Below are 15,193 nucleotides of genomic sequence, written 5' to 3' on the forward strand. Positions count from 1 at the left end.
GTTTCTAGAAATCAAGAAATCAATCTACCCCTTCCACTTCCTCATTAGAGGAGGTTTCTGGTATGTGTGTTTTCTCAATGAGAAATGTGTGTTTTCTCAATGACCAATAAATTACATTCTTACGGAGCAAAACAATATACGATTTATTACACGAACTTTTCTTTCTCATTGGAAAGAGTAAATCGAATTTATGAAGCGTTTAAGACATTTCGACGAGATATCCCTGAAAATGAACCGTTGGGTTCTCAGCCTGATTTCTGAGAGATATCGGAAGAAACTTTAATCTTTTTTGTTTTCTTTACATCGCAAGCTGTAGTGACTGAACTGTGGAATGACTTCACAACTTTCGCGTTTGTGTTTGGATTAATTTTCACTGCTCTTTGGTTGCAAAATATTTATTTTACGGTTGAAGTTAGCATTGTTGAAATACGTAACAACTCTAATTCATTTTCAGGCTGTTAATGCCATAGAGTGTGCCAACGACTCCCCCTCATAATTTAAGATGATGAAGCTAATTTGTTTTAGCGTAAGCTGCTATTTCTCAGCGGGCTCTCTTTCTTATCGTATTTCTTCAGCATTTTCCTGGTTTTTGTTGTTCTCCTCTCGTTTTAGCGTTTACATCGGTTTCGCAATCTTTCGAAATTGTTAGCGTGTGGCCGAATTCAGTAAAAAAGAGTTTTGTGCTTCAACTGCTAAAATCAGAATTTCAATGATGTACAATATCCCGCAATGAAACAACCAGAAAATTATTTTGAAACTTCCGCATTTTCGAAAAGAGAATAACTTGTTGCCATTTAAGATTGTCAAATAATGTGGTTGGCCTTCTTGGAGACGCTGTACGACATTATTCACCAACAATTCACATGATTAATGTGATTAGAGTAAATAGCTCTCTTGCGAAACGTATACAACGATGAGAAACTTGATATCAAAGTGATATTAAAGATCTCATCTTCTTTATTTGTCATTCTTTTTATAATCTTAATTATCAGAAATTGAAATGGCTTTGAGCGAGCGTGTTTAAAATATACAGAAATGATTCTTGAACTGTCAACTTCTGAAGTAGATGACAGTTCAAAGCGTGAGTTCGGACAATAGCTACTAATGTTGACATAAGAAGAAAGGTTCTGTTGACATGTTTTATTAAAATTATATAGTTACTAGTCTTTGGTTTCTTAAAATGCGCATATTTCGTTTTTATTACTTCCCGATCAGTCGGCTGTCAGTTTGATATTTCAAATTTGATAACAAGGAAGGTTTCATCACGCATATTTTAAATGTTCTGATAAAAAAAGATGCATCAGGAAATTATCTTTGTTCTCCTACGCTATTAAAGTGGGTTTTATTGAAGGGTTGTTTTTTTTTTTTTGTGGGGGGGGGGGGGGGTGGGGGAGGAGGATGGGTACTCTTCATTAACTTCCTGTGTTGGACAGTCCCATCGAGTACAGCTTTCTTCCCACACGATCATATTGGCTAAAAATCTTGCGCCTCAAAATATTGTGTGTTCTAAAGCCGAAATTCTGTATCAATTGAATTGGTTACTTTTAGGAAGTTTAATGTACTTTGATTCATAATAGTTACGTGTTGATTTTTCATACTGTAGACCAACCAGGTTGCGCTTGGAAAATTGGTAAATTTTGAAATAGCCCATCGATCAAACTGAACTTCAAGAATTTTGTTCTCCGCTAAATTTAGACTTCCCACTTTCAAAATTTAAACTTTTATTGTCAATTTACAAATTTTACATAAAATTTTTACTGCTAAGCACTAAGGAAGAAACACACTAATAAAAAGGATGACGGATGCAAATACAATTTGATAAAGTTAACTAACTTAATTCGTGATATTAAACAGTTAAATTAAATAGCATACTGATGAAAGAATTTGCCAGAAAAACATAAGCGAGGATACAAAAAGTTTATTTTGTCCATATATGTGTAGTTTACAAGCTGTAATTTAAAATAATTTCTTTTCTTGAAGAATTGAGGATGGATCTAGATATTCATCTTTGTTCTTTAGAATCTCGTGTATTTTTTTTAACTTGTTGTATGTGCTTTAGTTGTTTTAGGCGGTTTAGTATGGTAATAATGATCTTGCTCCGAATCTAGAGAGTGGAAACTGTGCTTTGAGGGCATTGTGTAAAGTTTACCAGCAGCGGCTAATTAAGTTTTGTGCTGTAAAAGTGTATATCTAACGCGTTCTTGAATAAGTTTTGAACATTTCATGGAGTCGTGTTATTTTTCAAGCCGTACATTAGTAATTCATTGGATGTAGAGAAAACTTACGCTAAACAGTCTTCAGTCGTACATGCCTTTTAACTATATTGTAAAAAGAAGAGAATAGCTCATCACCATCATACTTGGAGTTTCCATGTGAAGATCGTGTTCCAAACAACTTTGATAGATCGTTGTTATTGAAATCGTTTCAAGAAAAATTGCAATGGTCGCGAATCTTAGTGCGAGCAGTTTTTCTCTTGTCTACTGCAAAACTTGACATGCAGAATTGTGAGAAAAGGGCCACTAAGATCAGGAATGATATTACCACTAATTGTTGATTGTTCAAGAGTAGTTATAAGGATATTATCAAGAGTTGCCGAATTATTATTTACGCAGCTGGTTTATCGATAGTAGGCGTATGATAGCTTTGAAGCGGAAGTTTAAAGAGACGTCTAAAATGAACATTGAGGATATCAGCAACATATCCCTCTTAATTCTCAGAAGAAAAATATCAGCGCCATCATGGTTATCAATAAAAACGTAGCTTTCTTTATATATTTTCGTCCTTGTTCGCCTGTGACCCGCTTGTAAACAAATGATTTGATCACGAGCAATTATCTACACAATTTCTTGAATTAAAATCAACCCATTTTAGAGGCTTTTCTTTGAAGAGTGGACGCTTTATTACCTTAAGGGCGGAATTGTGGTTAGATCTATAGAAAATAAGAAAGGTTCAATACACAGGACCACTTTCGGGTTGATAGCAGACTGTTTTGGCATCCATCTTTCAAATTCTAATTTTGCAGCTTCTTTTTAATCATCAATAATTTATTACTGTATTAAACCCAGCGCTGTACCCAGCGCTTTTTTCTTCCCAAACACCCGAGAACAAAATCATAGCACGACTTCACATAAAATGAATATACAAGTTAGTGGTTTCGATTAGTTAAAATATTAGCAAATAATTTCACACTAAAATCTGTACTAAAATGGTTTAAAACGTGAAGCGCTAAAGAGGCCATTGCTTTCGAAGACACCGTAACAATTGTTACGGTGATAATAAAAAAACTTATTTAGAGGAAATTTCTGTTTCATAACAATGTTGAAACGGTACTTGTGCTGATTTAGAACATTTATATTTCACCTTAGTTTTTAAGAGAAAAAAAAGAAATTCTCCAGAAATGTGCATCCCGACGCTTGCCGTAAACATATTGTAAGCTTATCACTGAGTACTAAAATTTTAAAACATGCTTTAGTAGGGCGAACCGTAAATTTAGTTCCGCAGTTTTAATGATATAAATCTTGGCTTATCACAAGTACATCAATGTGAGAGTGTCTGGATCACTGCTACATATTCCGGAAGTTTAACGAAATTCGCAAAACATATATAGAAAAGTTTTTAAATCGTTACCTTATCACCGAGGGCGAAATTTTTAACAAAGCATGCTTTAGCACAGCGAACCGTGAATTTAGGCCTGCCGCGATTAAAGCTTAGATTTCGGTGATCAGACAAACACATATTATGCGATTGTTTCAATATACAGAACGAGTAAAAATTCGCCAACTTTGCAATATGTAAAAAACAACTTAACTATTACCGATCAAAATCTCGCTGTTGTACAACGGCGAAGTGAATGCCTATGTATATAAAGGACACTAAAATCTCGCCGTTGTACAACGGCGAGTTAAATGCTTATGTACCGATAAAGGACACTAAAATCTCGCCGTTGTACAACGGCGAATTAAATGATTATGTATATAAAGGACACTAAAATCTCGCCGTTGTACAACGGCGAGGTAAATGCCTCTGTATATAAAGGACACTAAAATCTCGCCGATGTACAACGGCGAGTTAAATGCCTATATATATATTAGGATATTAATCTTGGCTAATAATATCACAAGCCATCAATGTGAGAGTGTGTGGCTCACTGCTACCGATTCCGGAAAATTGAGGAAATTCAGAAGACAACATAGGAAAGATTTAAGAAACGTTGGTACTCTCCGAGTAATAACATGTACATAGGCATCGCAAGCTGTATTGTGGACTGAGGAATCACTTCACAACTTCCGCGTTTGTGTTTGAATTATTTTTACTGCTCTTTGGTTCAAAAAGACGATCAGCTTTTACGTTTGAAGTTAGCTTTATTGAAATTCTTAACAGCTCTAATTCATTTTAAGACTAGTAATGCCACAGAGCGTGTTACAACGACTCCCTTTCAAAAATTATGAAGAGATGAAGCTAATTTGTTTTAGCGTAAGCTGCTATTTCGCAGCAGGTTCCCTTTGTTATCTAATTTCTTCAGAATTTTCCTGCTTTCTGTTGTTCTGCTGTCCTCTCTTTAAGATCAGTTTCGCAATCTTTCGAAATTGTCTCTGGCCGAATTCAGTAAAAGAGTTTTCTTCTTCAACCGCAAAAATCAGAATTTCAATGGTGTTCAATATCACTGAATATCAATGAAACACAACCAGAAAATTATGTTTAATGTTTCTTATTTTCCAAAAGAAAATAATTTGATGCCATTGCTAGAAATTAAGTTCAATCTGCTCTCTACTACAATTTCTCATTAGAGAAGGCCTCGGGCATGTGTGTTTTCTAAATGACCAATAAATTACATTCTTAGGAGTAAAATAATATACGATCCATTACACGAACTTTTCTTTGTCATTGAAAAGAGTGCATCCGAATTTTTGAAGCGTTTAAGGCATTCCGAAAAGATATCCTTCAAAATGAACCGTTGGGTTCTCAGCCTGATTTCTGTGAGACATCAGAAGAAACTTTTTGTATTTGTGCTCCCTCAAGACAAATTTCACAATTGATAATTAAAATTGATTTAGCATTTAACATCAAGTATCTGGATTCGTTATGTACGCGGCCTATTCACAGGATGTTTCATTACCTCAGCAATGGACTGTTTACTGTTATGGCCTCGAGTGGAGCTTGCACATTTTATAATAACTAGGTTTTTACCCAGTACGAATTTGCGTTTAAAAATATTGCTTTTGAAATCAGAGTTCGCTTCTCGTGTTTGGATTAATTGGTTCACAAGCCGTATTCGTAATAGCCATGTACACCCATCAAGAACATAAGCACAGGAAAACCAAGGAAGTTTGTTTAATCTCTTTTGTCTTCTTTACATCGCAAGCTGTAGTGTGGACTGAGGACTGACTTCGCAACGTCCGCGTTTGTGTTTGGATTATTTTTACTGCTCTCTGGTTTTAAAAGATATTTTACGGTTGAAGTTAGCTTTATTGAAATTCTTAACAGTTCTACTTCATTTCAAGTCCATTACAGCCATAGATAAGTTATTCTGTGTTATAACGACTACCTCTCAAAATTTAAGATGACGAAGCTAATTTTGTTTAGCGTAAGCTGCTATTTCGCAGCGGGCTCCCTTTCTTATCGTATTTCTTTAGCATTATTCTGGTGTCTGTTGTACAGTTCTCCCTTTTCGTTTAGATCACTTTCGCAATTTTTCAAAATAGTTTCTGACCGAATTCAGTAACAGAGTTTTGTGCTTCAACGGTTAAAATCAGAATTTCAATGATGTACAATATCCCTGAATATCAGTGCAACACAACCAGAAACTTATGTTCTTGCCAACTCTAGAAATCAAGTTCAATCTGCCCCGGCTACTACCACTTCCTCATTAGAGGATGCCTCAGGCATGTGTGTTTTCTCAATGACCAATAAATTACATTCTTACAGAGCACAATGTACAATCCATTACACGAACTTTTCTTTGTCATTGGAAAGAGTGCATCCGAATTTATGAAGCGTTTAAGGCATTCCGAAGAGATGTCCTTCAAAATGAACCGTTGGGTTCTCAGCCTGATTTCTGTGAGATATCAGAGGAAACTCTTCGTATTCGTGCTCGCTCAAGAACAATTTGAAAATTGATAATTAAAATTAATTTTGCATTTAACATCTAGTATCTCGATTTATTCTCTACGCGGACTTTTCACAAGATGTTTCAGTACTTCAGCAATGGACTGTTTACTGTTATGGCCTGTTGAATGGTGCTTGTACATTTTTTCTCAGTACGAATTTGCAATTTTAAAAATTACTTTTAAAATCACAGTTCGCTCCTGGTGTTTGGATTAATTGTTAACCGTGGTCGGTTAATAGCCATGTACACCCATTAAGCACATAAACACAGGAAAACTAAGAAAGTTTGTTTAATCTCTTTTGTTTTCTTTACATCGCAAGCGGTAGTGTGGACTGAGGAATGACTTCACAACTCCTGCGTTTGTGTTTGGATTATTTTTACTGCTCTTTGATTCAATTTTTTACGGTGGCAGTTAGCTTTAATGAATTACTTAACAGTTCTAATTTATTTAAGTCTTTTACAGCCATAGCTTTGCTATTCTGTATTACAACGGCTTCCTCTCAAAATTTAAGATTGAAGCTATTTTGTTTTAGCTTAAGCTGCTATTTCGCAGCGGGCTCTCTTTCTTATCGTATTTCTTTAGCACTTCCTACTTTCTTTTGCTCTCCTCTCGTTTCGTCTAAACCAGTTTCGCAATCTTTCAAAATTGTCGGCCTGGCCGAATTCAATTACAGAGTTTTGTGCTTCAACCGCTAAACTCAGAATTCCACTGATGCACAATTTCCCTGAATATCAGTGCAACACAACCCGAAAATTATGTTTAAAGTTCCTTATTTTCCAAAAGAAAATAATTTCTTGCCAACTCTAGAAATCAAGTTCAATCTGCCCCGGCTACTACCACTTCCTCATTAGAGGATGCCTCAGGCATGTGTGTTTTCTCAATGAACAATAAATGACATTCTTACAGAGCAAAACAATATACGATCCATTCCACGAACTTTTCTTTCTTATTGGAAAGAGTGCATCCGAATTTATGAAGCGTTGAAGGCATTCCGAAGAGAGATCCTTCAAAATGAACCGTTGGGTTCTCAGCCTGATTTCTGTGAGATATCAGAAGAAACTCTTCGTATTTGTTCTCCCTCAAGACAAATTTGAAAAGTGGTAATTAAAATTAATTTAGCATTTAACATCGAGTATCTCGATTTATTCTCTACGCGGCCTTTTCACAAGATGTTTCATTACTTCAGCAATGTATTGTTTACTGTTATGGACTCGAGTGGAGCTTGTACATTTATAAAAACTATAGTAAGGTTTTTAGTCAGTGCGAATTTGCAATTTAAAGTATTGCTTTTGAAATCAGAGTTCGCTTCTCGTGTTTGGGTTAATTGGTTCACAAGCCGTGTTCATAATAGCCATCTGACACCTATCAAGCACACAAGCACAGGAAAACAAAGGAAGTTTGTTTAATCTATTTTGTTTTCTCTACATCGCAAGCGGTAGTGTGGACTGAGAAATGACTTCACGACTTCCGCGTTTGTGTTTGGATTATTTTTACTGCTCTTTGGTTCAAAAAGATAGTTTACGATTGAAGATAGCTTTATTGAAATACTTAACAGCTCAAGTTCATTTTCAGGCTAGTAATGCCAAAGAGTGTGCTACAACGACTTCCTCTCAAAATTTAAGATGATGAAGCTAATTTGTTTTAGCGTGAGTTGCTATTTCGCGGCGGGCTCCCTTTTTCATCGTATTTCTTTAGCATTTTCCTGGTTTCTGTTGTTCTGCTCTCGTTTCGTTTCGATCAGTTTCGCAATCTTTCGAAATTGTCAGTCTCTAGCCAGTCTCAGTAAAAGAGTTTTGTGCTTCAACCGCTAAAATCAGAATTTCAATGATGTAGAATATCCCGCAATAAACTTCCGCTTTTTTGAAAAGAGAATAACTTGTTGCCATTGTTAGATATCAAGTTCAATCTGCCCTCTACTACCACTTCCTCATTAGGGGACGCTCCGGGCATGTGCGTTTTCTCAATGAACAATACCGACGGTACATTCCTACGCAGTAAAACAATAAGCGAGCCATTCCACAAACTTTTTGGGAAGAGTTGAAGTCTATTCTGGGAAAGCTTAGGAGAAAGATATCAATACAGTAATGTCACCATTATGTAAATTTGCCATGAAAATAATTTATCGGGAAACATAAATTATAAGAAAGCAACGCTGTAACAGTTTGGATTTATCCCTTAAATCCTTTCACAGAAACGCATGTACTAAGGTCAATTGTCTCAATGCGGCTTCAAAGAAATAAAAATTTCAACATCTATGCTTAGTACCGTTTAGCTTGTTTTCATTTCAGCGTTAGAAGCTATTGTTGTCTTCCTTAACCGCTCAAACCTCACAATTTCGTTCCTTCCCAAGCGAGATTGATTACACAGCGCCTCTGTCCCGTATAGTTTCGTTTCAATGTTCTTACCACTCTGATCTTTAACTCTTTAATGGCCTTCTCAAGGCATTTCTTTGTTCCTACTACAGAGATTACGCTTAAGTTATATAATTTAAACATTATTTTAAATTTGTGAAGGATTGAGCTATTAGTTCATTTTGTGACATGTCTCTAGTAAGATGTCTCAAGTAATGCAATCATCAAAACTCATAAAGCTATTTTCTTACAATAAAAAAGTTGCATTGGTATCAGACAATTTTCACGTGAATTCAGCTATAAATCATTGTCACTACCCCCACCGCAATTATCCCTGGAGCGTCTAATATTTGCCTGTTTGAACAAAACAGCTTATAGGCTAGTGTTCCAGTCAACATGGTAAATAAAGTTTTACTTGTATGGAATTTTCTTATAAATAAATCAAAGCACACGAAATCGGATACAATCTCTTGTAAAAATTACAAATTTAACTATGATTGCATGCATTTTACTAAAGACCTTTGGACATTTTGTCTCAACAAATTAAGATCAATTGCAAGTGCTTGAATTTTAAGACAAGCAGATTTTACATTGTTCCAGGGTATTGTTTGAAAACAGTAGCGGAGCCGGCGCGAGGCAAGAACGTCGCTCTTCTTTTCTTTGCAAATGACTTGGCTGGGTGAGCACTTTTAACACATCGGGAGGCCCCTTGTTTGGGAAGCCGCTTTGAGTAATCTACAAGCTAATGACCGGTTTATTTAACCTAGAAAATAGAATAAAGCATATTAGCTTTATGTGTTATGGCAATCGTATTTTTTAGACGTGTGACTTCCGTTGTGTTCGTAAAGTAAATTAATTCAAATACTTAGCTCGGTACCTTTTGCGCATGGCACTACTGACGGACCTTAACAAACAAATGAGAACGTGTTGTGGATAGTCTTTCGCGTTCTAAATGTACACGGAAGTCGTACCGAAATAAGCTTGAAATCAAATATGATTTTTACCCAATCAACGTTGAATGTTGCGTCATCAGGTTCCAGCACACTGTGCATAAAAGAGAGCCAGAAGTGCACTGATAACCATTGGTTCCAAAAGGTACCCACCAAGCGGATCAGCAACCCAGCAAGATGATTTTCTCGCGTCTTTCTGTTGTCTTCGCTCTAGCAGTACTCTCAACTTTGGCAGGTAAATTACTCATTAATTTAACTCCATTTAATCTGTTCTTTCACAACTGTTTATCTTTTCTTTTACTAAATTACAATTTCACTTGTTCTTGGCTTTTCCAGATGCCAGATCCCAAGAATCCTTGGTAATGCGGATCTTCAACCCAGACTTCCATCCTTCAGATGATCAAATGGTGGCTTTGTTGAAAAAGGCAGACCTGGAAAGCCATGGCTTCAAAAAGGAGGTCATTACGTTACTTAAGAGCGATACCGGGAGTAACAAACCAGTCTACGAGAAAAGGTACCTGTACTACAAGACCGTGGAGTGCTCACGGGCGCAGGAAGTTGTACAAGAATTGCAGACTTTGTTGCCAGGTAAATTTCATTTCTTGGTTCAGAATTATCTACATTACAATTAAACACCAACGAAAAAAAAAAACAGAAATCGTCTGCATACATATAGTTTTTCTGTGTAGAGATTCAGAAAGCTTGATGGCATTTTCGTTCGTTGGGCAACGGCGCCATTTTGAAATAATCTTACATCGGGTCGAGTATGCATCGGAGCTGAGTTTGAAATGAAAATAAAAATGGCGGATGTTTTGTGACATGATGGAAGAGCTCGTGCTTTAAGAATAGGTGGATTATGTTTGACATGTAGGAAAGGTGCCGTCTTCTGTCTTAAGGAAAGTAAAAGCAGGCCAGTTAATAACAAGGACGCAGACACACAGGTTCGGGCATCAAACTTGATCAAAATATAGGCTTACTAGCCAATTGGAGCGGACTGATTTGATATACATTGTTTATCTGATACATATTTTAATGGATCGGACACGTTAGCCTCAAAAAAGTAATTCAGAGGCTATCGATATCTGAATATGTGCATTTCCTTCGGAACACACCAACGAAAAATGACAGAAAGGGCCCTCTATTTCTAACTCAGCTTTTTAAGCTAAAACTTAATTGTAATGTTGTGTATACGTGAATACATGTGATCAGCAAATATCTACTTTAGACTATCTCGAGAAGAAATAAATCTCACAATGAGCATACATGTAATGGTTACAGAGTCAAGTACTATCCATTCATTAATTTACTCTACCATTAATTGTTTCTTCCTTCTAATTAATGGCTCGTTTTATTAGATGGATATGGAATGGACATGGTTACGAAGATCAACAACGAGATCAAAGCCAGAAACCTTACCAACATGAAGCAGTGCAAAGTGGGAGTGGAGATTCATTTCAAGGACGGAAGGGATTGCCCCGGCAAAAACAACGGCACTCGTCGTCGTAAACGAAGTCCGTGCGGTGTTTGCTGGAGCTGTAGTAGTATTGAAGCATCATAAGCCTGCAGAGGCAACATAGAATTGAGCAGATTAAGAGTTAGAGCTCTTGTAAGGGGAAAATTTGTAGTCAAAAGTCGCCGTTTTTTCCATTATGTTTTACGTTAAATTGGCTGAGTTCAAAGGGGCAATAAACGCTTAGTTAAAATTAAAATTGTTTTCGATTTATTTACTGGCGTTCAGTGCTTCAATAGGGAAATCCACATATGGGTCACTTTCCTTAAACCTCTTCCAACAGATACCATTTCAACCACCTTCCTTCCTGAGGAACTTTACGTTGCAAACCTTGAAATCTCTCACAAGGGAGGGCTTCCCTGAATACAAGCCATTGAGCTGAATGGGCTACCCTGCCGAAATAAGGCTTACTTACGTTCCTCACCTACCTGTCGTCCTAAAAAAGAGATTGTCTCACATGAGGAAATTTTCCAAAAAGGAACACTTTTCGAATGGCTAAAATTTCCCCGAGGATTAAGAAAGGTCTATGGCAAGGTCGCGCGCGCGCTTCCTACTATTAGCAGCAGTATTCTATGGAAATCCTTTTACAAGAGTAAGCATTGTGTTAGGCAAACTTTTCAGACAGACAGTAAACTTGTTAGCCATGATTCTCGATGAAACCCACTATCCATCCTCGTTTATGTTTTTCTCTGTCTAGTAACTGAGCAGCAAGAAAATACAATTTAATGGATACTGTGATTTTCAGCAAAATGTTAAGCCAGACATTTTTAGGACGAGGGCGTGATAACATGAGTGAATCCACTGAAGTTTCCAGAAGAAAACAAGATTTAGTCTTCAACTTTGGCCTGCATGTTAAGCAAATTTTGAAAAAAAGAAAAACACTATAGCAATTTTAAAAACTATTTCATTAATCGACTCTCAAAACATGACTAACAAAACAAAAACAAAAACAAAAAAACATTAATTACACAACACCAAGTTTAGAAAAAGACAAAACTACAGCCAACTGCGAAAACACTAGCTTTTGGTTGATTTTCTCTAAAAAGGAAAGCAAAACACCACTTTCAACGGACATTTCTTTAATCCACATTCTTTGGAAAGTTAAAAAAAACCACAAACACTTCGTTGCCTTAGCTTCTTTTTGGAGCAGCTATTGATGGTTTGCATGTGACGTTATGGAGGCCATGTTGGTGTACAGAAACAATAAGATTTTTCTCCTCTGGGACTCAACTTCCATTTTTATGCAAACTATATGAACAAATTTTCTTTTGTTTTGTACACCAACATGGCGGCCCTGAAAACCACCTATTCTAAGTACAGTACTGCATCGTCTATAGTTGACATCTCAAGACTAAGTGACAGGAAATATCAGTCGAACATGGAAGTTAAAGATAATACTCGATCTAACCTTCTGCAAAATGTAGACGTTCGCAAAATTAGAAATCAGTATAACCCTGACTCAGTCATACTCTTACCCCTTATGGTCCTATATGTCTGTCAAATTTATTCAAAAGCAAAGTTTTATAGCTTTTGTTTATAAATATGTGTTTATACGACGTCATGCAACTAACCATTCAAGGATTAACTTCATAATCAGTAGCCTAAAACAAAAATAGAGAAAAATGTAACTAAGAATAAATATAAAACCGAAAACTATTTTTCACTGCATTAATGAGAAGAGCGAAGAAAAATTGAGAATAACCTGCAAACCCAGACAAACTGAGAAAATACCGTTACAGTAAATGGAATGATGTAATTATTAAGGAGCGTCCTTGATAAAAACAAACGGTTGGATTTTACTGAATGCACCTAAACCAGCTCACACAGTATCAGGCAGTAGAGTGATGTGATATGTTACGTGTAATATATACTACTAAACTCGCAAGCAGATTGCGAATTCTGACTTTCTGCAGACTGGAAACTAAGCCAACCTCTACTCGCCTTCCAACCCAAAATTTGTCTGCCCTATTAAAATTCACTCGCGTTTTGAAAAGATTTAAAATTTTCCTTTAAAGAGCTTCTTTTATCAAGGGCTTGTTTATTGACTATCTTTTAATAGTTTTGTTTAAAAGAGCGAGAATGTATTATATTTATCGTGACACTTAATTGGTCAATTCAGAGCCGACAACTTGACATCGAAATGGAAAAAATCTGTAATCGTAATGTCATGGTAGCAACTCGTAGTGTCTGTAAGTAATTGAACATGCGCAAAGTAAATAATGCTCTCTCACCTATGAAGGAATATTATGAAATTAATGTTGACATGGATACTTACATATTGTTTTCATATTACAAAAATGTCCACAAGTCCACTTCCAATGATATATATAACTGGTTTCCGACAAGTAACAAAGCTAAATGTAGTGCAATTTGAACATGCAAGAAAGAATTAAGGAAAAATGAAAGAAAAAATAATATGCGGACTTTATAGTGAGGCATATCTAGGTAACGGATTACTAACCTTCAAAAAATAACATTGTTCCTTGTATATTATACCCATAAGATTTGAATCAGCGCTAAATTTTCTGCAAGAATTATTCATTTTTGTATTATTTGTGCATTGTGATTTGACTATTGTGCTTTTAGGCCAGACTACTTAACATTCAGAAATACAACTACTGCTCAAATCTGCCTAGGCCAAACAATATTGGGAGGAAAATCAAATTATTTTTCTCCATATTCCACACCTTAATAATCAGGTCTTTTTATTCAAAGACTGTATATCCGACGCTGCAAACACGACATCTTTCTCAACAACCCTGATAAAATCAGTTTGTCTCGACGTGACAACAAATGGTTTATTTTTGAAGATGGAATTAATGAACTTTTGAGCTTTAGGGCATTATTTGATAGGTGAATGAAATTTTTATTGTTTGGTTATATAAGGCTTTTGACATGATTGATAGATTTGATATGGATGGCTGGGTTTTGTTTGGGTTTGTCTAGAGTCTTTTGGTGTTACAGGTTTCGGGTTTGAGCATAGAGTGTGGGATTTTTAACCATTTTAAGAGTAAATGTCTGTAAAAACCAAAGAAATCCCGGACACAGCTCAAAATTCGAATTCGCTCATACTTTGTAGATTGATAGGCCCTAGTACCACACTTATGAAAAGGACATCCATTTAACCAAATAACCACTCGTTTACGAGAAACGAATTTTAAATTATTAACGGCATTTTTGGTCAACAAAGCCTCAAATAATGTCAACATTCATTAAGCTACCGAATCAAGCAATCGTAACTTTTGAATCTCTTACACGCAAATCCTATTCATTAAATGCTTTTTTAGTTCTCTGACTTGTAACATAGCCAGGCAACTCTTCTTATAAATATTTTACGATTTTTTTTTTTAAGGAATGCCAACGGCTTCTCTTAAAGGCTTTGTTAGGACCTTCAACAAACTAGCCATAACTACCTGTGGTACTCAAAAAATATCACCGAAAAACCTTCTGGGGGTACAATTTATGATAGTTTTCAGTTTCTATCGCTTCAATTTCTTGGGATCTTTCGTACGTTAAGAAAAAAACATTTCTAAACTGAGCATATTTTCACTATCCGCCATTTTGAAATGAACAACAAACACACTTGAATTGTTTATAAAACTTACATTGTTTTATTCAAATAAGCCGCTTGAAACATCTATTTGTACGAAGTATCAACTGCTGTAAATCCCTTTTATGTTCTTTTTTGTGAATTGAAATCATAACCTAAAGTGTAGCAAGTTAACATAACAAAATTGCGTCTGGCAATGGTTTTGCATAATTTCTACATTTTTGCCGTGACTCACCTCATTCCTGTCACTGACCTTCAACAAACTTGATTTCTTTGCCGTTATTTTCTTAGTTCTCGGTTTAATCTTACGTTCCCTACTATACAAGCCAAGCTACAAACCATTGTGAATCTTTCACCGCGAGCTCAGCCGTTCCAACCAGAAATTTGTGCAGTATTTTCGTCTATTTCGAATACAGTTTTACAGAAATTCACGTGATCAACACGGAACGTCACTTTGTGTTACTTTGCGTCACGCTCACGCAACTTCCAATACCCCTTCTTTGGCAAAACTCGCTTACACGAACCTAATCTCGTACCCAGATCTCCCACGGTGACTGAGATCGGGGTACGAGATTAACACGAACCTTGAGACTGGAAAAGGTCAAAACTGGCAAACATATTTTATAACTTAAGCTAAGCGAAAAAAGACAATAAACTTCTTGTCGCTATTTGTCTAGGAAGACGTGAATTAACTCAACGGGAACGCCAACCAATAAACCGGCAAA

The 15,193-nt window shown here is 36.1% G+C and overlaps 2 protein-coding genes across 2 annotated transcripts in view; both read left to right on the plus strand.

Annotated features, from left to right (window-relative positions):
- Positions 1-15,193, plus strand: part of LOC146479183 (matrilin-1-like) — an 80,015-nt gene that overhangs the window by 20,801 nt on the left and 44,021 nt on the right. The gene's annotated exons all lie outside the window — the stretch shown is intronic.
- Positions 9,492-11,045, plus strand: LOC146479184 (uncharacterized). Its single transcript, XM_085111437.1, has 3 exons — positions 9,492-9,643; positions 9,745-9,996; positions 10,764-11,045. The coding sequence occupies exons 1-3, from the start codon at positions 9,586-9,588 to the stop codon at positions 10,964-10,966; spliced, it is 513 nt and encodes a 170-aa protein (XP_084967563.1). The 5' UTR covers positions 9,492-9,585; the 3' UTR covers positions 10,967-11,045.

The sequence above is a fragment of the Pavona decussata genome, unplaced genomic scaffold (assembly GCF_977016875.1).
Source record: "Pavona decussata unplaced genomic scaffold, jaPavDecu1.1 SCAFFOLD_61, whole genome shotgun sequence".
In the NCBI taxonomy this organism is placed as follows: Eukaryota; Metazoa; Cnidaria; class Anthozoa; order Scleractinia; family Agariciidae; genus Pavona; species Pavona decussata.

Coding starts and splice junctions, on each gene's coding strand:
- LOC146479184 (XM_085111437.1), top strand. CDS start 9,586: ATGATTTTCTCGCGTCTTTCTGTTGTCTTCGCTCTAGCAGTACTCTCA. Junction 9,644..9,744: donor AGTACTCTCAACTTTGGCAG/GTAAATTACTCA, acceptor TGGCTTTTCCAG/ATGCCAGATCCCAAGAATCC. Junction 9,997..10,763: donor ATTGCAGACTTTGTTGCCAG/GTAAATTTCATT, acceptor TCGTTTTATTAG/ATGGATATGGAATGGACATG.